The sequence below is a fragment of the Gorilla gorilla genome, chromosome 1 (assembly GCF_029281585.2).
Source record: "Gorilla gorilla gorilla isolate KB3781 chromosome 1, NHGRI_mGorGor1-v2.1_pri, whole genome shotgun sequence".
Taxonomy (NCBI): domain Eukaryota; kingdom Metazoa; phylum Chordata; class Mammalia; order Primates; family Hominidae; genus Gorilla; species Gorilla gorilla.
The window spans coordinates 193,890,038-193,913,626 of NC_073224.2; the positions used below are offsets into that span (position 1 = coordinate 193,890,038).

Consider the following 23,589-nt stretch of genomic DNA (forward strand, 5'->3'; position numbering starts at 1 on the left):
ATTTCATTTGCCCAGACCTCTATTGGAAGCTACTTCATATTTAGCGTATGCAATGCAGCACTGAACTACTTAGCCCTGGTTCTCTTCCTTGTTTCTTATTTCGGTGAATGGAAATACAATTCATCTGGTTATATAAGTCAAAAATGTAGTCAGTCATCATCCTTGATAGCCCTCTGCTTCATACCTAAAGTCCTTCACCAAGTGTCAATCAAAACACCACTTCTAACTTCACTGCTTCACTACCATCTGCACCCTTCATCCTGGAAGGCCCCCCTTCTTCCATTCTTGTCCCCCTCAGATCCATTCTCATTATAGCAACCAGTCATCTTTTCAAAATACAAATCTGAACCTATGTAAAACATTAAATAAGTCTCCATTGATCTTAGGGTGAATTACAAAATTAGATGGTCTGGCTTCTCCCTGATTCAGGATCTCATTCCCCACCTTCAACTTTTCACTGGCTCTATCCCCTCAGCTAGTGCCAGTATTTCGGGACTTCTTCCTCATTCTGCGTATGTTCCTTGGACAGTCCTCATCTCCTGTGGCTTTCATTGCCCTCTACTTCCTGATGGCTCCCAAATCTAAATGTCCAGCTTCCCACCCTTTCCTTCCTTACCTCCTCACTGTTGCTGTTCTAGTTCAGACCACCAAAATGGGTCACTACATCATCCTCTGTGGTACGCTCACTCCACTCCAGCCTCTCTGTACTGCAGCGAGTGATCTTCCTAAAGCAAATGATAATACCACTTCCCTGAAGTTACCTTTTAGAAACTCTTCACTACCCTCAGGATAATCCCACCAGTTTCTCAAGGGGAACACCACTGACACTTGGGGCAGTTGCCCAATGTGGTATAGGATGTTTAGCATCTCTGTGCTTCCTCCTCCCATCCCCATTTCCAACCCTCTAGGAGGGCAGTTCCCAACATCCTTTTCACCTGTGGTACGGTGCTTCTGACCAGATCCCTACATGCACGGGGCACTTGCTACCTCAGCCATGCCCCTGCCATTCTCCAGCTCACAACCTGTGATCTGTCTGCCCAGGTCCCGGTACATTAGCCCAGGGTCCGCTGTGAATGAATGAAGAAGCGGAGAGGACTAGAAGGCTGAGGGGCCAAATATCTGCACAAATGGGCTCTGCCACTGTGGATACAGTGCACCCTCTGGTGGCCACAGCCTTCCCAGGCAATGGCCCAGAGGCATTTTCGTCTTCAGGCCTCCTAACACGTCTTCTTCAGACCTAGGCACTGGATTGTGGGACGATCAGTGCAACCAGTGCAAGACAGTTTCTCAAGTCCTCCATCACTATGGAGACAAAGCCTTGGTGCTCTACCAAGCCCCACTGCCTGCCCTGTGATGCCACCTCCTGACTTCCCTGGCACTGGTCCCACTTATGTCCTCCCCCTTCCTCCCACACTACCATCAAATGAAGTTCTACTCAATGCGGGCTACACACACGATGTCCATCCACCTCCAGTGCTGAGGCCTCTACCTGCAACAGCCCAGGAAGAGCTCACTGGCTACAATCATGAAGGGCTTATTACTAAATACGACTGGCAGCTTTCTGTTTTAATCTCGCCCTCACCTCGGCATTTATCGTTAACTTCTCCGTCCATTTTAAAACTCCTCCCATAGACTTTATGACTCTGCTGGTTGCTGCTTCTGTCTTCTCTTTTATCTCAAACGCACCCAAAGTTAAACTCTTTGCCTTCTCTCACTTCTTCCCCTCCTCATTTCCTGGCTGAGGCAATCCTAGTTAGGAGAGACATGTGAGTTCTGGAGTCCAAGGGAGACCTACGTTCTAACCCCCGTTCTACCCAAGCTACTGTATTACCATGGGCATCAAAGTCTGAGTGCCCTTATCTATGAAGGAATTTTAGTTGCTACATGGTATTTTCTGGTTCCCCATCACCTTCACAAAGTCAAATCTCCTGGAAGACCATTAGACATGGCCCTTGCCTCACTTGCCACACCCGTTTCTACTTTGAATTATCTTTGGTTCCTTGACTATGCCAGGTATACTGCATGTGCTAAACGTTGCCTGGAAAGCCTTTCTTAAGCCAACCTCCACTCTTCCACACCCAGCAAACTACTACCTATCATCTATTCTTCATGTGTGAGCTCAAATGTCAAAGCCTTTGGGAAGTCAAGCTGGGTTAGGTGGGCCCTCCCCTGGTGGTGGAAACTGTTTTATTCACCACTATATTCCCAGCAGCAACACAGGACCTAGTTACATGTGGGTTGACCGAAGGAAAACAAGCAAGCAAAAGACATAAAGATGGTTTCCAGGAGCATATATTACACAGGTCTGAGTGCAAGAAATGGCAAACAACTGCTATGTTTGCTTTAAAAGCTCATCTGGAACCAATGCCAAATCCCGATGCTTTTGATGGCCCCCTGGTTCTTGGCCCCTCCTGAGGCTGGGCTCAGACTTCTGGGTGAGGGGGCAGCCTCGGCATGGAACGTCCTGCCTTCTGTCACCTGAGGCATCAGGCACTTGGGTGATGCTCAGGGCTGGATCCTCTTTCACTGCTTGTGCACACTCAGACTCCCATAGCCAGCCCTGGCTGGGATCCTCATAAGATGGGTGGGCCAGTCTGGGGGCACTAGGTGGCTGTGTCTTCCCCTGCTCCCTGGGAGACAGGTTCTTAGGGTGGGCTGGAGTTGTGTTTTCCAAATCCTGGAGGTTGGCTAGCCCACCTGCCATGGTTGCCTTTCTGCTTGGGGATGCCCTGTCTGGGCCCTCAATAAGGGATTTCCAGGACCACATGCCCAGCTTCCCAGAGGTGGAGCTGGGAGGAGAGCAACTGCTGGTGGGGGTGAGTCCCGAAGTGCTGGGAGAAAGTGCTGTTAGTGCCTGGGTGTGGAGGTGCTGGGCCTTCCAGCAACCTTCAGGAGGGATGGGGTCTGTGGCTCCAGACTGACCTAGGTTGGGGCCTGCTGAGGAGGAGCTGGCAGCCTCCTCAATGGCTTGTGGGCTCCCGAGCCTCCTGTGGAGACCACTAGGACTTTCCATTCTGGGAGGCCCCAGTGTGATCCCTGTCAATAGGCTTGGGACCATTGGGCCCGGGCTCCCAGGGTCTCTGGACGGGAAAGGATCCTCTTCCCCACTATCTCCTGCTCCTTTGGGGGCCACACTCTGGCTCACTTCTGGGTGAGGTGCCAAGCTCAGCTCCTGTGCACCCTGGCTGTTCTCAGGCCCTTCCTCGGTGTCGTCCTCTGAGGAGTCCACCTCACGAATGGCTTCTTGCTTCTGCAGCGACTCCCGTCGTTCGGCTCGGTCCTGCCGGAGGGTGCCTAGGGCCCGTGAGGGAGCAGGCTGCAGCATCCCCTTCCCTGGCAGGGCCCCCTTGCCAGACAGCACACCCCTGGCTCCAACTACCTCCAGAGGGCTCACTTCCCTGGGCGGCAGTTCCTTCTTTAGTTCAGAGTGGGGCAGGTCAAGGCTGTGCTTGCGAGAAGTGGCTAGCTTCTTCTCGGAAGCGGCAAGTGCTGCTGCCAGTTTCTCAGCCGACTGCACCCTCTTGAGTAGTGGTGAACGGGGTGGCTCCGCACTCTTGGGCCGTGAGAGTTGCCTGCCCAGGGGAGGTGACAAGTGAAGCTTTGTGGGAAAGGCCTGGGCTACATGGCCAGACAGGGGCGATGGGGACCGCTGAGGTGAAGCTGTTGGGGGTGGGGGAGAAGGGGTGTGGGCCAGTGGTGACAGTGGGATGCTGCCTGCTGACTTGCGCCGTGGAGAGCGGTACTGGCGTTGGAGCTTGGGTGCCAGACCGTGGAGGGAGCTGGGCCGTGTGTGCCCAGAGCCGGCTGGGGAACTGGGCACGCTGGAGCTGGGGGAGCTGCTCTGTGATGAATTCCCTCCCACTTTGTACAGAGACAGACAGACAGACAGACAAAAGCAGAGCAGTGTTAGCTGTTAGAAGTGACTCAAGGGCAAGACAGGGCTTAGCCCTGTTATGTCCCAGAAACCAAGCTACCCTCTTCCCCATCAATTAATTCCTCCCCAAGACTACAGGATCTTTCAGGGGGTGGGCTAAATGAGAGACTCAGAGTGGGATCTGTCAGAAGCACACAGGGCCTAGGAACTTTCCTATTTCCCAGGGGTTGTCACTGATCTGCAGGGAGCCCTTCGTACCTGAATGCACAGCATCGGGTGTCACCCGGTAGCCTTGAGTGGGAGATCGGGGGGAAAGGCTGTGGCTGTGTGTGGGAGAGCCTGGCCCACTCTCCCCTGATGACAAGGAGCGGTTAAGGGAAGAAAGGCTGCGGCTGGTGTGGAGCAGGGATGCTTGCTTGGTGATCTTGCGGAACAGGGAGCTCCTTTTTCTGCTGCGGGGATAAGGGTCAAAGGCTGAGTTGGTGCAGCGAGCACAGCACACACTGGACCCCCAGGGCCAAGGCACCCACCACGTACCAGCACTCATGTGGCTCAGAGAAAACCCTCTTCACTGCGCCTGGCTCACCTTTCTTGCCCATCCTTGCCGCGGCTCCTCTTGCTCCTTCGGGCCATCTTGGCCTTGTAGCTGCCCTTCCGAGCTGGCCCCACTTTAATGGATGTGTTCTCCAGGGGAGTTGTTGAAATGGCCACCTTGTTTCCACTCTGGGGAGCAGAGCATGAGGCCTAGGCTAAGCTGGAGCCATATTCTTGCCCCTCCCCTCCCCCAATCCTTCCCTTCTGGCATGGCTATACCACAGCTCCAGCTTTTTGCCCCTGCACCAACACATCTGAACCATAGGCCTATATTATTGTTTTTACAGATGAGGAAATGGCTCCCACTGGAGCCCCAGAGTGGTTTGGGGTAAGAAGGTAGAAAACAGGCTAATCCATCCCATTTTGCAGCCCTACCCACAGCTCAGAAGGATCCCTGGGCCTTAGTCAGGGAGGGTACTGCCTTGTGGAGAAAACTCTCTGTTGTGCCACATTCAAGTTCTGTGTGTACCTACATCTTTTTTTTTTTTTAAGACAGAGTCTCACTCTGTCACCCAGGCTGGAGTGCAGTGGTGCGATCTCAGCTCACTGCAACCTCTGCCTCCTGGGTTCAAGCACTTCTCCTGCCTCAGCCTCCCAAGTAGCTGGGATTACAGGCATGTGCTACCACACTCGGCTAATTTTTTTTTTTTTTTTTTTGGAAACAGAGTCTCGCTGTGTCTCCCAAGCTGGAGTGCAGTGGTATGATCTCAGCTCACTGCAAACTGCCTTCCAGGTTCAAGCAATTCTCCTTCCTCAGCCTCCCGAGTAGCTGGGATTACAAGTGCCTACCACCACGCTTGGCTAATTTTTGTATTTTTAGTAGAGTTTTGCCATGCTGGGCAGGCTGGTCTCAAACTCCTGACCACAGGTGATCCACCCGCCTCAGCCTCCCAAAGTGCTGGGATTACAGGCGGGAGCCACCACACCCAGGCTTTTTTTTTTTTTTTTTTTGTATTTTTAGTAAAGGCAGGGTTTCACCATGTTGGCTAGGCTGGTCTCAAACTTCTGGTCTCAAGTGATCCACCTGCCTCAGCCTCCCAAAGTGTTGGGATTTACAGGCATGAGCCACTGTGCCCGGCCTGTGTGTACCTACATCCATACTCGGTGTAGATGTGTGTGCACCCAACTCACCCACTCCCCTAACTGCCATCACAGACTCACAGGCTGAGGTCATTCAGGGACCAGGCAGGCAGCACGCCCAGCACTAACCTTCAGGATCAGCTCCACCACCTCCGTGTGCACCAGGCCATGCACAGGTTCCCCATTGACATGGGTGATGAGGTCACCTTGACGAAGCCCTGCCTCGCTGGCCGGACCTCCATCCTCCACGTGCTGTGCCAGGAAGAGAACAGTACTCAGACTGGAGCCTGAACACGAAGTATGGGGCCTGGTTCTGGACATTAAGCTGTGAGCCCCTTCACCACCACCCTTTGACCCCCGAGCAGGGACAGATGGGCTCCACAAAGGGGAAGCTGGAAGGATGATGAAGCAGGGAGACAGCAGGTCTGGATGGTCAGACATACCCACACCATATGGTGCACGGTGTAGACATCGGAGTCACCCATGTAGACGCGAATGGCCCGCAGGGTGAAGCCATACTTCTTGCCAGCTCGGTGGATGATGATGGGAGGCCTCATGCTACCAAGGGCTGGCAAGAAGTCCCTGCTTGGAGAAGAGTCCCGGGATGATGGGTTGGACGACTGAGAATGTGGGGACATGGGGCTGGCCAACGGGGAGCAGGTGTGGTGTTCTGGAGAAGGAGAAGCCAGGACTTAGTGGGTCAGAGGGCCTTGGCCTGGCCCCTGGTCCAGTCTGTTCATGTCAGCACAACTCTAGTCACAGACAGAGCCTGAGCCTAGGTCCATTTTCCCCACAGCCCCTGACCTGTGAAGCCCTCTCCCGTGTCCAGACCCCAAGAGACGGTGGTGGTGATGAGAAATGGCAGCTAGCATTTATGTGTGTATCAGGGACTATATAAGCTTGTCATATATATTTAAATGTCACAATTAACCTATCAGCTGGCCTCTATTATATCCACATTTTTGGATAAGAAACTTGAGGCTTAGAGGAGTTAAGCAACTTGCTCAAGGTCAAGAGCCTGTTAGTGATGGAGCCAGGATTTGAGTGTGAGCTCTCTACCCCAAAGCCTGCACTTGTGACATGGTGCTGTCCTGCTTTCTGGCACATGTATACACAACCCCAGACACCAATACACACCTTCAGAGACCACAGTCTCTCAGATCCGTGCTTAACACACACACACACACACACACACACCTGCCACGTGCACAACCCTCCCAAGGCCTAGAGATTACAAGGCCCTTCCTGTGAGTTTTATCCCAGCTCCCCAGGGGCCTCACCTGAAGGAATGAGGAGTGAGAGGGCTGTGGCTGAGGCGGACTTGATCACTTTGTTGACAGGGCGAGCAGTGCGCTTCTCTGTTGAGTCCCCAGAGAGCAGCCGGTGGCGGGCCCTACGCACAGCCAGGTCACTGATGGCCTTGGCTGTGGCTCCCTCAGCCAGCTGTGAGGTCCCACGGCCTCGGGTCTCCATAGCTGTAGGCCCAAGTAAGCAGTGAGACCCGCGATGCCGCTGAGCCTCCCTGCCCTGCAGTATCCTCCCGCTTAGGTCGTTTGGCCGCCCACTGGGCCATACCTGGACTGGAACCACTGCTCCGGCCAACAGCTTCCTCATCCAGCTTCGGCCGCTGCTCCCCTGAGTGTTCAGTGACAGGCCCAGATACCCCCTCTCCAGACGGGGGTGTCAGGACCCATATACCCTCCTGTGGTTGCCTCCTGAGGGTGCTGCTGGCCTCCTCAGGGCCCTCCGGGAACCGAGGCGCATCCAGGAGGCCCGAGCAGCGGCGTCGCACTGTCATTGGAGGGCTTGAGTCACTCTCTGTGTGGGACGACTCAGATACCGACAGCCGCTTCCGTAATCTATGAGACACAAGGCCTGGGGTGAGTGACCCAGGTGGTCCCCCTCCTCCTGCCAGGTCTCCTTAGAGGCACACAAGGGTTATAGTAACAGAACTTTCCTCCGCAGACATTCCTCCAGGAGCCACCCTTGTGAATGCCCCCTCCCTGCCACCTGCACTCCTCCCTGGCATCGGAATCTCTCCCATGATCTGTGACAATGCAGGGATAGCTGTGTCGCCCACCCTGGGTGAACTCTGGGTGCTCACATCTCAGGGGAGCCAATCACCCAGCTCCGGTCTCGGCCTTTGAGCCCTGCCAGGCCATCTGAACGGTCCTCCTTCTCCTCACTCAGGCTGCGCTTGGTCGGGGGTGGTGTCCGGCGCTCCTCGAGCAGTGAGAGCCGCTCCATGCTGCTGTACACCTGTGGGCACAGGGGATGCGCTGGGGATGGGCTCTGGCAGCTGTACCTCCCAAGTGGCATAAAGCATCCTTGGCATCGGAAACCTAGGAATTTGAACCAGTCGGTTCCATCCCTCCTTCACACACCCCTGCTGAATATTTGGGGAAGGAGTTATTCCACTGATCTGACCTGGCATCTCATGTCAGGGACAGCAGTGGTTCTAGAAGCACCTATATATAGCTATATGTAGCCCCAACCCTTGGCTCCTCTTTTTCTAGAGGTGGCCCCAACCCCAACTCCCTGAGCCTGCCCCAGGTGTGCCCTTTGACAGGCCCTCTTCTTCTGATCCTCCAGCCTGTTCTGCCCATTCTGGGCCTCCTCAGTCACACCTTGCTGAACCTTGGAGAGCAGGAAGAGAACTGGCGGATCTCAAGGCAGCCATCCTCACTCACTTCTTCCTCATCCTCCGAGTCCATGTGGTGGTATCGCTCTGAGCGGGCTGGGCCAGACATAAAGGACACTTTCCTTCAGAGCCCTGCTGGTGGCCTCCTTGTGACCCCATTAGATTTCAGCAGAGCCCTGAGAAGTTGCTCCCAATGCAATTTCAGTGTGCACAGGTGTTTCTAGGCAAACAGGTAGGACCCATCCTCCACCCCACCCATCGGTGGCCTTACTGTCAAAATAGCTAGTATCGTCCTCTGACTCCAACTGAGGAATAAATTCAGCCTTCTGGCGGAGAAGTCCTGTCCAGTCCAGACCAGTAAAGAATGGGTGCTGCTTCACCTCATAGGCACTGCCTGTGGACAGGGAGGACATGGGCAAGGGGGTTAGGATGAGCAGCATGGAGTCTAGGTCAGCAAATCTAGTAAGAAGCCAGACCTTCAGAAGCTATACCTAGGGGATCAGCTCAAGCATCTTCCCTTTTCTGCCTACAGAGCAGGGCAGAGTTTCAGGATCCAGAGGGGCTGCCCGTAACCGAAGCCTGAACCTCCAGGGTACATGACTCAGCCTCCCTTACCCCTTTTCCAAGTGGTGAGAAAAGTTAGCGGGGCCTGCCCTACCTGTGCCAAGTCTCTCCAGAGGGTTCTGGTGGAGCAGTTTGGAGGTGAGGTCCTGGGCGTCTGGGGGCAGTGCATCATCACCCTCAGGCCACACAATCTCATCTGAAGTCATCAGGGGTGAGAGGGAAAGGAGAAATTGTGGGTAGAGTGGAGAGATGCAGAAGAGGGTCCCAGAACAGTGAAAGGAAAGGAGGCAAAAAGGACCCAGCCCGGAGCCCCTGAAAGCCTTGCCTGGGACCCCAGTCCTTAAATTCTATAGGTTCCTAGACCATAGCTTGATCTTTGATCCACAGCAGGCACTGCAAAGCTCTAGCTCACCCTGCTTTTATACTCCACAAAACATACACAGACGTACCCCTCACACTTATGGGATGTGCACATACACAGACAGGAACACCCAGGTGTATATGAGAGACCAGGTGTCTATGAGAGACATGTGAAGCCCCAAGGGACACAATGTGCACATGTATGTACATGCAGAAACACAGAGACACCCATCCCCAAAGCAGCAGACATCACAAACACACATGATGAGTTCAGAACAAGAGCTCACAGGCCTCACGAGCTGCCTGCATCCATCATATTTGTGGATTCAGACTCTGTTTCCCCACTGGGCCAGGGGCATAGTACCTACCACTGATCACCTGCCCAAAGAGCTCCTCCGGAGTATCTCCAAAAAAAGGGACGCAGCCCACCAGGAACTCATACAGGATAATGCCCATGGCCCACCAGTCCACTGGCTTCCCATAGCCCTGGCGCAGGATCACCTCAGGCGCAATGTATTCTGGGGTCCCGCATACCTGGGCACAGAAAAGCCAGGCTGGCTCAGCCTCCTGAGGCTGCTGACTGGCATGACAGCCGGAGATGGGGGATGCTCCCATCTCGAGCAGAAGAATCTCTGAATGAAGACTCAGCCCACCTTAGTTAATGAACAAGATCAACAGAAGCCCCAGGGAACAAGAGTCGGAACTGTCAGTAGGTATTTCCTAATTAACAAAAATGTCTCATTCTAGCCCGGAACTACCATCCCTTAAGCCCTCAACACCCACCTCTGGCATCTGATCCCACAATTGGCCTCTGCACTCCAGCCTCTAACAAAACAGACCCTATCAGTCACGTAACTACTACAGGGACTGGTGAACAGTCACAACCTGAAATGTCAAACCAGGGAACATCCAGAGGCTGCCTCTCAGGACACTGGGCCACAGCCCAATGGAAATTCAGAGCTGTGTTCCAAGAACCTCAGGCTCCAGGAGAGCCTTGCCCTTGATTCAGGCTGGGAGATTCAGGACTGATCTCATATGAAACTCTGTGCTAACAGTTACATGACCTATTTTCCCCAAACCCTGAGGAGGAAGATGACTTTGGATTTTATATCCATATGATTCTCAAGGCTCATCCTGTTTTCCAAATGTGCTACCTATCTCAGTGCCTCTCTGGAACCCAAAGGTAGAAAAGATACGGGTTCCCAATCTTAACATCTAGCTACAAGGTAGGCATATGGCCCCAAGGCCTTATTCTAGGGCCTGGAATCTATGTATGTGTACACAAATGTAGAGATGGGGTCTCACTATGTTGCCCAGGCTGGCCTCAAGCGATCCTCCTGCCTCAGCCTCCCAAAGGGTTGGGATTACGGGCGTAAGACACTGCGCCAGGACAAGAGCCTAGAATTTAACCCCCAGTGTATCAACTACCCTTCCTTACCTGCTTGTCCAGGAATTCCCGGGCATCCTTTTCAATATGACCCTCATACAAGTTCGTTGTCAGACTCATGAGGCCAATTTTGGACAGTCCAAAGTCCGTGAGCTTGATGTGCCCCATGGATGTAATTAGGAGGCTGGGAGAACGAAGAAATAAAATTAAGAAGTTATTCCTGGTTTTCTGAGAGTACTGATTTTAGTATATGCCCAGTTTCCCCACTCAGGCTTCCATGGGGGTACTGTGAGACACAAGCTGGGTAGCTTCAGCTGGGGGGACAGGCAGGTGTGGAAACGTAAATCGCTCTGGCTGTGTGAGTGCTGCATTCTGCACAAGCAACGAACCTGCCTTTTGCCCATTCCCACAACTCCATTTCTGCTTATTGCCCTAACTGTATTCTATGTTGGGGGCAGGAGCCATTCAGTTGAGGAACAGAGTTTCTTCTACAGAGCTGAGATCAACCTCATCCTAAGGCAGCTGCTGGAGCCATTCCTAGTCCCCTCTCCCAATCTGAGTAGCCCATAATACTCCTGTTTCAGGGAGAGGGGCAGGGGGCACACATAATTTTGTTCCATGTCCATGGCTGGTCTTGGGAGGAGGGTTAGTTGGGAGAAACTAGAACTAAGATCCCTTTATATACTCTGCCTGAGCCACTCATTTTGTGCTGAAGGCTTTACCCTGCCACCCTTTTATTCTAATGATTCCCCAAATAGTACCTCTGGCTCTGACTTCCTTTTTGAGCTCCAGGCCTACCCAACTGCCCATGTGTCTTACAGGCTCCAGAAACTCAACCTGTCCAAAACAAAGTCATGCCTCCCAACTGGTTCCCCTCCTCAGTGAAAAGCAATAATTTTGGTTATCTGTTGAGCTCTGTGCTAAGTGCTTTAAAAATATTCTGGCCCCTGAAATGTTTTCTAGAGTAACACATCAAAGGTAGGTGTAATTATTCCCTATATTAGAAAGGAGGAACGTGAGGGTCAGGGAAACTAATTAATAGACTCAAACTCAGACTTAATAAGCAGAAGAGTGGCCATTTGAATTCAGGTCTGTCTTATGTCAAAGCCACTTTCTCCCACAGAGGCTTATCACCCTGCACCAGTCCCAAGCTGGAAATCTGGAACACATCCCAGCCTCTTCTGTTCCCTCACTTCCCTTCCTACCCCCACCCCAGCCTGATCCTCTTTCCTTTATACTTCCCCACACTACCCCTCTTCTTTCTATCCTGACTCCCTGTTCTGCTGCAGGCATTGCTGTCTTTCCCTGGTCTCAGTATCTCTTTGGCAGTGGTCTCAGTGTCTCTTTTCACCGGCAGAGTGAGCTTTCTAAACCTAAACCATAATCTGGGCATGCCATTCTATCATATCTTTGGTTAGCAGACCCTTCCAAGACTCTCTAGGCCCCTTTAAAATAAAACCCAAATATAACAAAAGGGCCCTTGATGAACTAGTTCCTGCCTCTCTCTCTAGCCTTTTCTCTTACTACTCTCTCACCATCTAAGCTGTCGCCATATTGCACTATTTGTAGTTCCTGAACAAGTGCTGTTCTCTTGCACCTGTGTGACTCTGCACATTCTGCTCTCCTGCTTTAGAAAGCAGGTCTTCCTTTTTCCACTTGACTAACACCCTCTGAGAAGAAGCCTATATACATATATTTCTGTCTCCCACTGTAGACTTAAGTTCTACATGCCAGGGACTACATTTAAAAACCCACAATATAGTGCTGGCACAGAGTAGATGTCAGTAAACGTCAGGACACTTGTTTAGCCATCTACTAGATGTGCTTATTCTTTTGTTCTTGCTTGGTTTCTTCAGTGGGGCTCCTCAATGACTCTTCCATGTCACCGAAGCCTTATAGTGTTCCAGCCAGACCTTGAGGCAATGATCTGCATCTGGGGCGGTCGGGGGGCTAGAGAACTAGGCCCAGATGGACACACACAGGAGCACGTTTTCCCAGTAGCCATCTGGATAGATTTAGAGCTACTGTGCTTGCCAACATTTTATCTGGAGACCCAAGAGGGAGACCCTGGACAAGGGACACAGACTGTGGACATACTTGTCAGGCTTGAGGTCACGGTGCACGATGCCATAGTTGTGTAAGTACTCCAGGGCCAGCACAGTTTCCGCAAAGTATAGACGCACCATGTCCACAGGCAGGGCCCCAATATTCTTCAGCAGAGTGGCACAGTCTCCCCCTGCAACAAGCCCAGGCTACCATGAGGAAAGGATTCAGTTCCCTGCTCTAGCTAGCCAGCTCCCATCTGGCAGTTTCTGAGGTCCCAGAGGAGACAGCTTCATGGAATATCCTGGTGCTGGAGACTCTGATTCTAGCCCCTTTGCTGCTGGCATGGGTGGGAGACAGGGTGATATGGTTTGGCTGTGTCCCCACCCATAGCTCATCTTGAATTGCAGCTCCCATAATTCCCATGTGTTGTGGGAAGGGACCTGGAGGGAGATAACTGAATCATGGAAGTGGGTCTTTCCCATGCTGTTCTCGTGATAGTGAATAAGTCTCCTGAGATCTGATGGTTATTTTTATTTATTTATTTTTTTGAGGCAAAGTCTTGCTCTGTCACCCAGGCTAGAGCGCAGTGGTGTGATATCAGCTCACCGCAACCTCTGCCTCCCAGGTTCAAGCAATTCTCCTGCCTCAGCCTCCCGAGTAGCTGGGATCACAGGCGTGCACCACCACACCCAGCTAATTTTTGCATTTTTTGTAGAGACGGGGTTTCGCCATGTTGGTCAGGCTGATCTCAAATTCCTGACCTCAGGTGATCCACCTGGCTCAGCCTCCCAAAGTGCTGGGATTACAGGCATGAGCCACCACGTCCGGCCCATCTGATGGTTTTATAAAGGGGAGCTTCCCTGCACAAGCTCTCTCTCGTCTGCCGCCATGTGAGACATGCCTTTCACCTTCTGCCATGATTGTGAGGCCTCCCCAGCCACATGGAACTGTAAGTCCATTAAACCTCTTTCTTTTGTAAATTGCCCAGTCTCTGGTATGCCTTTATTAGCAGCAAGAAAATACACAGGGTATGGAGGGGGGTGGAAAGTAAAGTGAATCTGCTAATAGCTGTCATGGACATTTTTCAGGCCAGAGAGGGAAGGAACCCAGGCCTTTATTAAAAGTAATGGCAAAAATGCAATTACTTTTGTACCAGCCTAATGTTTTAGGACAGGAATACTGCATACCGTAAACACATCTGGCTGAGATGTTAACATCTGTTCATGTTACTTCCTTCTTACTGGCTTTTAGTTTCTGAGTAAAGTAACACTATGAACTCCCAGCATGTACCCAGTAAACACTAAAGGACAGTTTTGTTCAGCTTCAGCTTCAAGACTAGGCACAATATCTTTGGAGGCTGTACACACAGTGAGAAGGTGAGAGGGAAGGCCACTGGCAAAGCTGCTGCCTCCCTCCAGAACTATGCCCCATGTTGCTCTTCTGTTCTATTCTCAGAGCATTTTGCTTGGTTTTAAGGGGTGTCCCCTTTGCAAGCCAGTCAGGGTAATTAATGGCTTTCCTTTCTTCTGAGGGTCCAGATGCAATCCTCCTAGCACCTAATCCTGGGCTTTTGTAGCTCTGCTGCCTCCTCTGTTGCTGTCTGATACCAGCAGTAGAGAGCGTGCAGGCTTTGGGGTGCAAGATTCTATAGCTGCTGGCCTGCTACATCCTATCCCAGAATGCCTCTCATGGTAGAGGCAGGGAGCTTTGTGCCCACTGTGGCCAAATGGTCTCTGTGATCCTGAGGCAGAAACCAATGCCAAAGGTGGACTGGAAAGCTGGGCCCTGAAACTTCACCTCTGTACAAAGCTGCTGGTCCCTGTTTAAGGCTAAGTCTCAGACTGTGCCTTGGCCTCCATGCCAGGCCACCTTTGCCTCAGTACCTTCAACGTACTCCATCACCATGCACAAGTGGCGCTTGGTATCAAAGGAGCAGAACATGCTGACCACAAAGGGGTTCTCAGCGAAAGTCAGTATGTCACGCTCCACGAAGGCCTGCTGGATCTGGTTCCGTAGGATCAGGTTCTGCTTGTTGATCTTCTTCATGGCAAAGCGCTGCCGGGTGGACTTGTGCCGCACCAGAAATACAGCCCTGGGAAACAAAGTCCGGCCCATCCCCCATGGACCCTGAGCACCTGAGCTGTGCTCTCTGCCACCCAAACTGCCTTCTCTCACACCTTAATTAATGCACAGAACAAGGGGGCAAGGGCATGCATATCAGTGAGAAGGGTCTGGGACCCCCTGGTCCATAGAACTCTTAAACTTCTTGATAGACCATGTCCTGATGACACGGCTCAATGCTTCCCCAGAGCTCAGGGAATGGAGGATGCGTGGTAGTAAGAGGCGTGGGAATCTTGTCTGGGAAAGGAACAATGATCGGATGTCAGAGGAATCTGAACTCCTGCCCACCCAGGAGGCTTCTGGGAGTGAGAAGGTCCACCCCGAGGCATCTGCCCAGAGGACTGGGCAGCATACACTCTCACATGGAAGAGATCAAAGGCTGACCTGGCTTCAGTCCTGGCCACACCCTGACCCCTGCCTTTACCCATAGGCGCCATTGCTGATGAGCTTAATGGTCTCGAAGTCTTCTTCAGAGGGTGTCTTTTTAGATGGCAGAGATGCCCCATGGCCCTGGAAGACAAGGGAAAAGGCAGGAGACAGGCATGCTTCTCAGAGCCCATATCCTTGCAGAAGCTGTGGCTCTAGCATCTTCTCAGCTGTCAGCTCTAGTGCAGTCTCCTGCCCATTCTTCTGGGAGTAGAATGACTTCTCAGTGTTTGCTGTCACCAACTCCCCCATCCCTTCCTCAGATATTCTCTTAAAGAGAATTCATAGCTCTTTGCTTCATAGGGCCCAGGCTCCAGGAATGGGGTAGGAGCTCAGGGTTTTTACCTCAATAGAATCATCTGTCTCTGGAGTGTCAGGACTGTCACAGCTGCTCAACTGGGCCATTTCTGGAAACAAAGATACAAGAGAAGAATGTGCGTGGCAATGTCAGGTATCTCAGCAGTATCCTCAGATCACACAACAGGTGCATGTAGGGTAGGCATTAATGCTTTTTGCATCAGCCTAGGATGTGAATTCAGTCCCATGGCACTATACCCAATGTAGTCCCAGCTTTTGGATCAGGAAACAAGCCAAATCCTACTGCTACTCCCATTTCCAGAAGTCCATTGCCATTCACAGGGCCTGGCAAATTCTATAAACTTGGGACATTTCCTGGAAAACAGAGCCTGAAACTGGGTTACTAGTTCCCATCCTGCTGGCCAAGACTGCTTCACTGGATGGGGCTGGGAAGCACAGAAGGCAGGAGCAGGATACCTACAGACCAGGGACTTGGAAGCCCATGGTTGCTGCAGGGGTTCAGCAGGAAGCCCAGAAGAATGGCGGTATCCTCTGAAGCCCTGTGTTGGACTACCCCAAAGACACAGGAAGACCTGTAAGGTGGCCAAGAGTAGAGGCAAGTTGCAGAGGAGGTGACCATTTTTGCAAATGTGATTGTGGCCCTTTGTTGTTGACCTTTTTGGAACTGAGGTTCTAAATGCAACTCAGCCGGGCCGATGCAATCCAGGTTGGGATCTATCAGGCAGATGTGAACAGCAGTTCCAAAGTAAAGACTGTTTTGTCACAGAGATCACAGTGTATCTCCTAAAATCCTGAGGCCCCCGGGGCCATGTTGTGTCCATGTCCAAGCTAAGTCTCTTTTCCAAGCAGCTTCCCTGCTGTTAGAGCTTGCCAGCAGCAGTGGGGCCTCTTTGCAGCCACTAGGCAGCATGCTCACCTTCTAGGGGATCCCGGGTGAGGCCCAGCTGGCTAACGATGTAGCGGGGAATGTCACATTTAATCCCTTGTCCCTCTTTGGCGTGGCCCTCAGCTGCTTCTAAAAGGTGGTAGAACTCTTCAGGGTCAAACTCCTGTACCGAGGGAGAGAGGTAGTCAGTGGTGACAGATATAAGCGAAAGCTGCTGGCATCTTTGGTTTTAGAGCATATAGTAGACTGAGATGAACAAGACTTTCTCTGTGATAGGACACTCCCACCCCTGAATATTCAGAAACAACATGATTCAGGGATCACAGGAATGGGGACAAAGATGTCTTACAGGTCACCTCCAGATTGGACATGCTAAGCATATGCTGTCTTCCTGGCAGTAAGAACTAGAGGTTTTACTCTAAAGAGAGCTCAGCCTATTGATCTGGTCCCATGCTTTCCATCAGCCAGGTGGCACTGTCTGGCGTATTCAGATGCCCAGTCCACAGCAGTCCTGGCACACACTCAATTATGGCTCACAAGAGCTTTGGCACAGCCCTACTGGTGCATGTATACCTTCAAATATTTACTGGGCACCTCCTATGTGCTAGAGGCTGGAGATCCATTGAAAAGCACAATCCTTGTCTGCACATAATAACTGAGTGCCTACTAAGTGCCACACACTGGGTTAAACTCTCTAGCAACTCTTTGACCTCCCTGAGGAAATCAAGGCTCGCAGGGATGCACTGATTTGTCCATAATCACAGAAGTAGGAAGGAACAGAAAACCAGCATTCAGCCCAGGTCTGACTCCAAGCCCCTGCTTAGCCAAGGACTTCACGTTCCTGAGGGAGAGGCTCACTGCTCTATCACAGCATAGCCTCTGCCCTGAACTCTGTTCTCATTCCCTGTGGCCTCACTGTTTTGGAGAACTGTACCTATCTGGATATAACCTACGCCAGACCTGGAAGTCCTTTTAACTTCTTATCCTTCCTTAGCTCCTATTTGGTCAGAATGTCTCTCTCATAAATACCCCTCTAATCCACCTCTTTCTCTCTATTATCCTACCATTCACTGTCTGAGTTCTGGCCACCCCATCTCACATGAATTGCTTTGAGTACCTCTCCCCTGATGTCCCTGGCTCATCCTGCCCTCTCTTCCAATTCACTATCCATGTTGCAGCCAAAGTAATCTTTCTTAGGACTAAATCTGATGTAATATTTACACAGAGATAAATAGGAACCAATTACTGATACATGCAACAACATGTATGAATTTCTACAAACATGCTGAGTGAAAGAATTCAGAACATACTACAGAAACCACACAGAGACATGGTTTCATTTCTAGGAAACTGTACAAAAGGCAAACCCATCCCTAGTGAAACAAAGCAGTTAAGTTATTGTCTGGGAGCAGGAGGAAGAGAGGACTGACTTCAAAGGGGCACAAGGGAACTTATATGACAGAAATATTCTCTATGTCAGCTGTGGCCACGATTCTACAAGTGTGTATTTGTTAAATCTCAATGAACTGTACCATCAAAGGGATATATTTTATTGTATGAAAATTATACCTTAATAATATTTTTTAAGAAAAAAGTAAATGTGGCCATGTCACATTCTTACCTAAACTTTCTGGTGTCTCCAAGTGGCCATAAGGGTAATGAAAAACTCCAGAGCCGAGAACCCAACACCCTCCATGACCCTGTCACAGGCTACCTTCCAGGCTTACCCCTCAGCACTTCTTCAAACCCACCCTGTGCCCCACTGAATGCTCCTTCCCATGCTCGCGATCTGGGAAACTTAGACTCATCCTTCGGTTTGCTGAATAAGCCTCATGTCCCCCAGGGAGCATTCACTGAATGTTCCTTCCAGGGAAGACTAAAGCACTTCCTTTTCCAGGTTCCCGTTACGCTGTGTACTGACCTCAACTGCAACACTTCTTGCAGTATTGTAATTACTATTTACATGTCCTCATGCCTCACGCTTCCCAACTCCACTGTAGAGGAAACATCCCAAGATCAGAGACTGTGCTTTATTCATGTCTGTATCTCCAGTGTCTAGCACGAAGTAGGTACTCAGTCAAGTATTGCTGAAGATAAAATGAAGGACTCAACTTGTGCAAACTAAACTGGGCTATGCTCCTGACGCTTCTCACCCCCAAGATCCCCACTGATGTGAGCCCTGCTCATGTGGGGGTGGCTTAGACTAATAATTCTCCCTGCCACATCCCCTCAGGACCATACATTTGTCCTCACAAAAACCTGTTTAGTCCCCCAATGGTGGCAAATCATATTTAAATAAGGACCTAAGCAACAGAAATGGCAGTGGTTACCACCACAGTTTTGCTGTCATCAGGATACTTCCTCTATAGTCCTCCTCTAAATCTGCCCACCTGACTTTCCTAGAGTCCACTCACCAGGCATTCCAGGAGACGTGCTGGGCGGGCAATGATAATCATCAGCTTTTTCACCAGCTGCATCACAAAAGCCACTTCTGAGCTCTCTGAGCGCTCATGAGCCTATAGAGAAAAGAAGCGTTGCTTAATCTATTAGCCCAGTGTGGCTGGGCTAAGCAGGACCAGACAGGGCAGAGCTGACTCCAGGGAGAAACAATTCGGTAGCATAGAGAGCTCCGCAAAGCAAGGAACTCAGAGAAGGCTGGCTGGCTGTGAGAGGGAGCGAGTTGCTCATAGGGAACCATTTGAGCTTTAGAACACTACATGACACCAAGAAATGCCACACAGACATACAGCTGTACCTGCTCCTCCATCCAACAAGCCTCACTTACCCTCCAGACCCCAGCTCAAGGGGCAGCTCTCAATGGTGCCTTCACTGATGTTCACTTTCCACCCTAGACTGTAAGGAGTAGAAAGACCTCAAAGCTGAGGAGTCATATGACCAGAAAGTACTTCAGAAGGATCACTCTGGCTGCAGTGTAGAGAGTACACTAAAGAGGGCAAGGCTAAATGCAGGACAACCCATTAGCAGGCAACTCTAATAATTCAGATGAAAAAGGCATAGGTCAAGGCAGAAGAATGCAGACAAGGGGACAGATGTGGGTTACTACAGAAGCAGATAAGGGGTGAAAGAAGCACGAACAGAAGGCAACTACAACTTCAATTTTAGGAAAATTTCAATGAATAAGTGAAATAGTAACTATAAGAAGCCATTTAGGTGATAGGTAAAGAATGTACTGCATTTGGTTTTAGAGAAAGAACAGCTAGGCAGAAAAGATAAGCTCAGTTCTGGGCGTGCAGTTTCAGGCACCTATATGAGAGTCTCTTGGGTATCTGCTTGGCCAATGGGCCTTTCTCCTTTTCCCTGAGAACTGCTCTGGTTTCTAGGAGCCACATTTGTACTGTGTGTCTGTACCTTCCCTCCCACCTCTAATAGCTGACCAGAGAGGATCACTTTCCTAGGAATTTAAAAAAGGATAGAAAGACAATTGTTAACGTCAGTGTGGCAGAACTGTTTAAGAACTGTGAAAAGGGATGGCCATACCTACCATGGAAATAGAGGAAAAGATGCATACAGAAAAAGGAAGAATGAAGACTTCCTGAGCTTCCTGGAGCTTCTGGTTTCTAGTTCTGGTTCCTTCTTAAGGCCTGGTTATATCCCTCGCTTCAATTCTCTAAGACCTACTCCTTTTACTCTTATAATGTTTCCCTTTACTGTTTAAACTATTCTGAGTCAGTTTCTATTACGTGCAACCAAAGAATAAGAACCAATATAGGGAAGTCAAAGTGGAGGAGTCCAGCAGGCAGCTGGGTGCACTGATCTGAAGCTCAGGAGAACAGTAAGAGTGGCAGCCACATGTGGGAGTCCTCAGCGTAGAGATGACAACTGAAGACATGGGAGCAGGTGGCAAGACATCAGAGAGAGAGTGGAGGAAAGAGAAAGGGGAGACCAGGCATGCCGGATGGTGCCCTGTGACACACCAGTAGGAAGAGGTGGGCAGCAAAGGAACTTGTGAAGAGGCAGCAAGACTGGTGAGAACAGTGAATTGACAACTGGGGAAGGAAGTTTAGGAAGTATTCACTGTGCTCCACCGAGAGATGGCAGAAGATGGGAACTGAAAGTGGCCACAGGATTTGGCAATTGGCCAGTGAGTTCCTTGGTGAATTTTGCCTGAACGGTTTTGGTAGACTGGTGGGAAGGGAAACTGGAAGGCAGAAGATTGAGTAGTAAATAGGATACAAGGAAAGAAAAACAGTAAATGCTATTGTGAATAGTGCCGCAATAAACATACGTGTGCATGTGTCTTTATAGCAGCATGATTTATAGTCCTTTGGGTATATACCCAGTAATGGGATGGCTGGATCAAATGGTATTTCTAGTTCTAGATCCCTGAGGAATTGTCACACTGACTTCCACAATGGTTGAACTAGTTTACAGTCCCACCAACAGTATAAAAGTGTTCCTATTTCTCCACATCCTCTCCAGCACCTGTTGTTTCCTGACTTTTTAATGATTGCCATTCGAACTGGTGTGAGATGGTATCTCATTGTGGTTTTGATTTGCATTTCTCTGATGGCCAGTGATGATGAGCATTTTTTCATGTGTTTTTTGGCTTCATAAATGTCTTCTTTTGAGAAGTGTCTGCTCATGTCCTTCGCCCACTTTTTGATGGGGTTGTTTTTTTCTTGTAAATTTGAGTTCATTGTAGATTCTGGATATTAGCCCTTTGTCAGATGAGTAGGTTGCAAAAATTTTCTCCCATTTTGTAGGTTGCCTGTTCACTCTGATGGTAGTTTCTTTTGCTGTGCAGAAGCTCTTTAGTTTAATTAGATCCCATTTGTCAATTTTGGCTTTTGTTGCCATTGCTTTTGGTGCTTTAGACATGAAGTCCTTGCCCAAGCCTATGTCCTGAATGGTAATGCCTAGGTTTTCTTCTAGGGTTTTTATGGTTTTAGGTCTAACGTTTAAGTCTTTAATCCATCTTGAATTAATTTTTGTATAAGGTGTAAGGAAGGGATCCAATTTCAGCTTTCTACATATGGCTAGCCAGTTTTCCCAGCACCATTTATTCAATAGGGAATCCTTTCCCCATTGCTTATTTTTCTCAGGTTTGTCAAAGATCAGATAGTTGTAGATATGCGGCGTTATTTCTGAGGGCTCTGTTCTGTTCCATTGATCTATATCTCTGTTTTGGTACCAGTACCATGCTGTTTTGGTTACTGTAGCCTTGTAGTATAGTTTGAAGTCAGGTAGCATGATGCCTCCAGCTTTGTTCTTTTGGCTTAGGATTGACTTGGTGATGCGGGCTCTTTTTTGGTTCCATATGAACTTTAAAGTAGTTTTTTCTAATTCTGTGAAGAAAGTCACTGGTAGCTTGATGGGGATGGCATTGAATCTATAAAAATTACCTTGGGCAGTATGGCCATTTTCACGATATTGATTCTTCCTACCCATGAGCATGGAATGCTCTTCCATTTGTTTGTATCCTATTTCACTGAGCAGTGGTTTGTAGTTCTCCTTGAAGAGGTCCTTCACGTCCCTTGTAAGTTGGATTCCTAGGTATTTTATTCTCTTTGAAGCAATTGTGAATGGGAGTTCACTCATGATTTGGCTGTTTGTCTGTTATTGGTGTATAAGAATGCTTGCAATTTTTGTACATTGATTTTGTATCCTGAGACTTTGCTGAAGTTGCTTATCAGCTTAAGGAGATTTTGGGCTGAGACAATGGGGTTTTCTAGATATACAATCATGTCATCTGGCAACAGGGACAATTTGACTTCCTCTTTTCCTAATTGAATACCCTTTATTTCCTTCTCCTGCCTCATTGCCCTGGCCAGAACTTCCAACATTATGTTGAATAGGAGTGGTGAGAGAGGGCATCCCTGTCTTGTGCCAGTTTTCAAAGGGAATGCTTCCAGTTTTTGCCCATTCAGTATGATATTGGCTGTGGGTTTGTCACAGATAGCTCTTATTATTTTGAGATACGTCCCATCAATACCTAATTTATTGAGAGTTTTTAGCATGAAGGGTTGTTGAATTTTGTCAAAGGCCTTTTCTGCATCTACTGAGATAATCATGTGGTTTTTGTCTTTGGTTCTGTTTATATGCTGGATTACATTTATTGATTTGCGTATATTGAACCAGCCTTGCATCCCAGGGATGAAGCCAACTTGATCATGGTGGATAAGCTTTTTGATGTGCTGCTGGATTCGGTTTGCCAGTATTTTATTGAGGATTTTTGCATCAATGTTCATCAAGGATATTTGTCTAAAATTCTCTTTTTTAGTTGTGTCTCTGCCCGGCTTTGGTATCAGGATGATGCTGGCCTCATCAAATGAGTTAGGGAGGATTCCCTCTTTTTCTATTGATTGAAATAGTTTCAGAAGGAATGGTACCAATTCCTCCTTGTACCTCTGGTAGAATTCGGCTGTGAATCCATCTGGTCCTGGACTTTTTTTGGTTGGTAAGCTATTGATTATTGCCACAATTTCAGAGCCTGTTATTGGTCTATTCAGAGATTCAACTTCTTCCTGGTTTAGTCTTGGGAGGGGGTATGTGTCGAGGAATTTATCCATTTCTTCTAGATTTTCTAGTTTATTTGCACAGAGGTGTTTATAGTATTCTCTGATGGTAGTATTTCTGTGGGATCGGTGGTGATATCCCCTTTATCATTTTTTATTGCGTCTACTTGATTCTTCTCTCTTTTCTTCTTTATTAGTCTTGCTAGCGGTCTATCAATTTTGTTGATCCTTTCAAAAAACCAGCTCCTGGATTCATTAATTTTTTGAAGGGTTTTTTGTGTCTCTATTTCCTTTAGTTCTGCTCTGATTTTAGTTATTTCTTGCCTTCTGCTAGCTTTTGAATGTGTTTGCTCTTGCTTTTCTAGTTCTTTTAATTGTCATGTTAGGGTGTCAATTTTGGATCTTTCCTGCTTTCTCCTGTGGGCATTTAGTGCTATAAATTTCCCTCTACGCACTGCTTTGAATGTGTCCCAGAGATTCTGGTATGTTGTGTCTTTGTTCTTGTTGGTTTCAGAGAACATCTTTATTTCTGCCTTCATTTCGTTATGTACCCAGTAGTCATTCAGGAGCAGGTTGTTCAGTTTCCATGTAGTTGAGTGGTTTTGAGTGAGTTTCTTAATCCTGAGTTCTAGTTTGATTGCACTGTGGTCTGAGAGACAGTTTGTTATAATTTCTGTTCTTTTACATTTGCTGAGGAGAGCTTTACTTCCAACTATGTGGTCAATTTTGGAATAGGTGTGGTGCGGTGCTGAAAAAAATGTATATTCTGTTGATTTGGGGTGGAGGGTTCTGTAGATGTCTATTAGGTCCGCTTGG

At 49.3% G+C, this 23,589-nt stretch overlaps 1 protein-coding gene across 15 annotated transcripts in view; it reads right to left on the reverse strand.

The window, feature by feature from the left end:
* Window positions 1–2,276: 2,276 nt before the first annotated feature.
* The window catches only part of MAST2 (microtubule associated serine/threonine kinase 2), a 240,300-nt gene continuing 218,987 nt past the window's right edge, over window positions 2,277–23,589 (reverse strand). For 9 of the 15 annotated variants that reach the window (XM_019017682.4, XM_019017696.4, XM_004025725.4 and 6 more), the window contains 19 exons: window positions 18,712–18,813; window positions 16,328–16,460; window positions 15,439–15,500; window positions 15,092–15,177; window positions 14,430–14,638; window positions 12,598–12,736; window positions 10,552–10,684; window positions 9,482–9,647; window positions 8,848–8,949; window positions 8,461–8,583; window positions 8,176–8,285; window positions 7,653–7,807; window positions 7,124–7,407; window positions 6,829–7,023; window positions 5,992–6,218; window positions 5,678–5,800; window positions 4,461–4,597; window positions 4,133–4,326; window positions 2,277–3,861 (listed from right to left, as the gene is read on the reverse strand). In XM_019017682.4, coding sequence (XP_018873227.2) covers window positions 2,333–3,861; window positions 4,133–4,326; window positions 4,461–4,597; window positions 5,678–5,800; window positions 5,992–6,218; window positions 6,829–7,023; window positions 7,124–7,407; window positions 7,653–7,807; window positions 8,176–8,285; window positions 8,461–8,583; window positions 8,848–8,949; window positions 9,482–9,647; window positions 10,552–10,684; window positions 12,598–12,736; window positions 14,430–14,638; window positions 15,092–15,177; window positions 15,439–15,500; window positions 16,328–16,460; window positions 18,712–18,813 — 4,209 coding nt within the window. In that variant the 3' untranslated portion in view covers window positions 2,277–2,332. The remainder of the gene's footprint in view (window positions 3,862–4,132; window positions 4,327–4,460; window positions 4,598–5,677; window positions 5,801–5,991; window positions 6,219–6,828; window positions 7,024–7,123; window positions 7,408–7,652; window positions 7,808–8,175; window positions 8,286–8,460; window positions 8,584–8,847; window positions 8,950–9,481; window positions 9,648–10,551; window positions 10,685–12,597; window positions 12,737–14,429; window positions 14,639–15,091; window positions 15,178–15,438; window positions 15,501–16,327; window positions 16,461–18,711; window positions 18,814–23,589) is intronic. The other 6 variants (XM_055347839.2, XM_063699138.1, XM_063699139.1 and 3 more) reach the window with 3 other exon arrangements.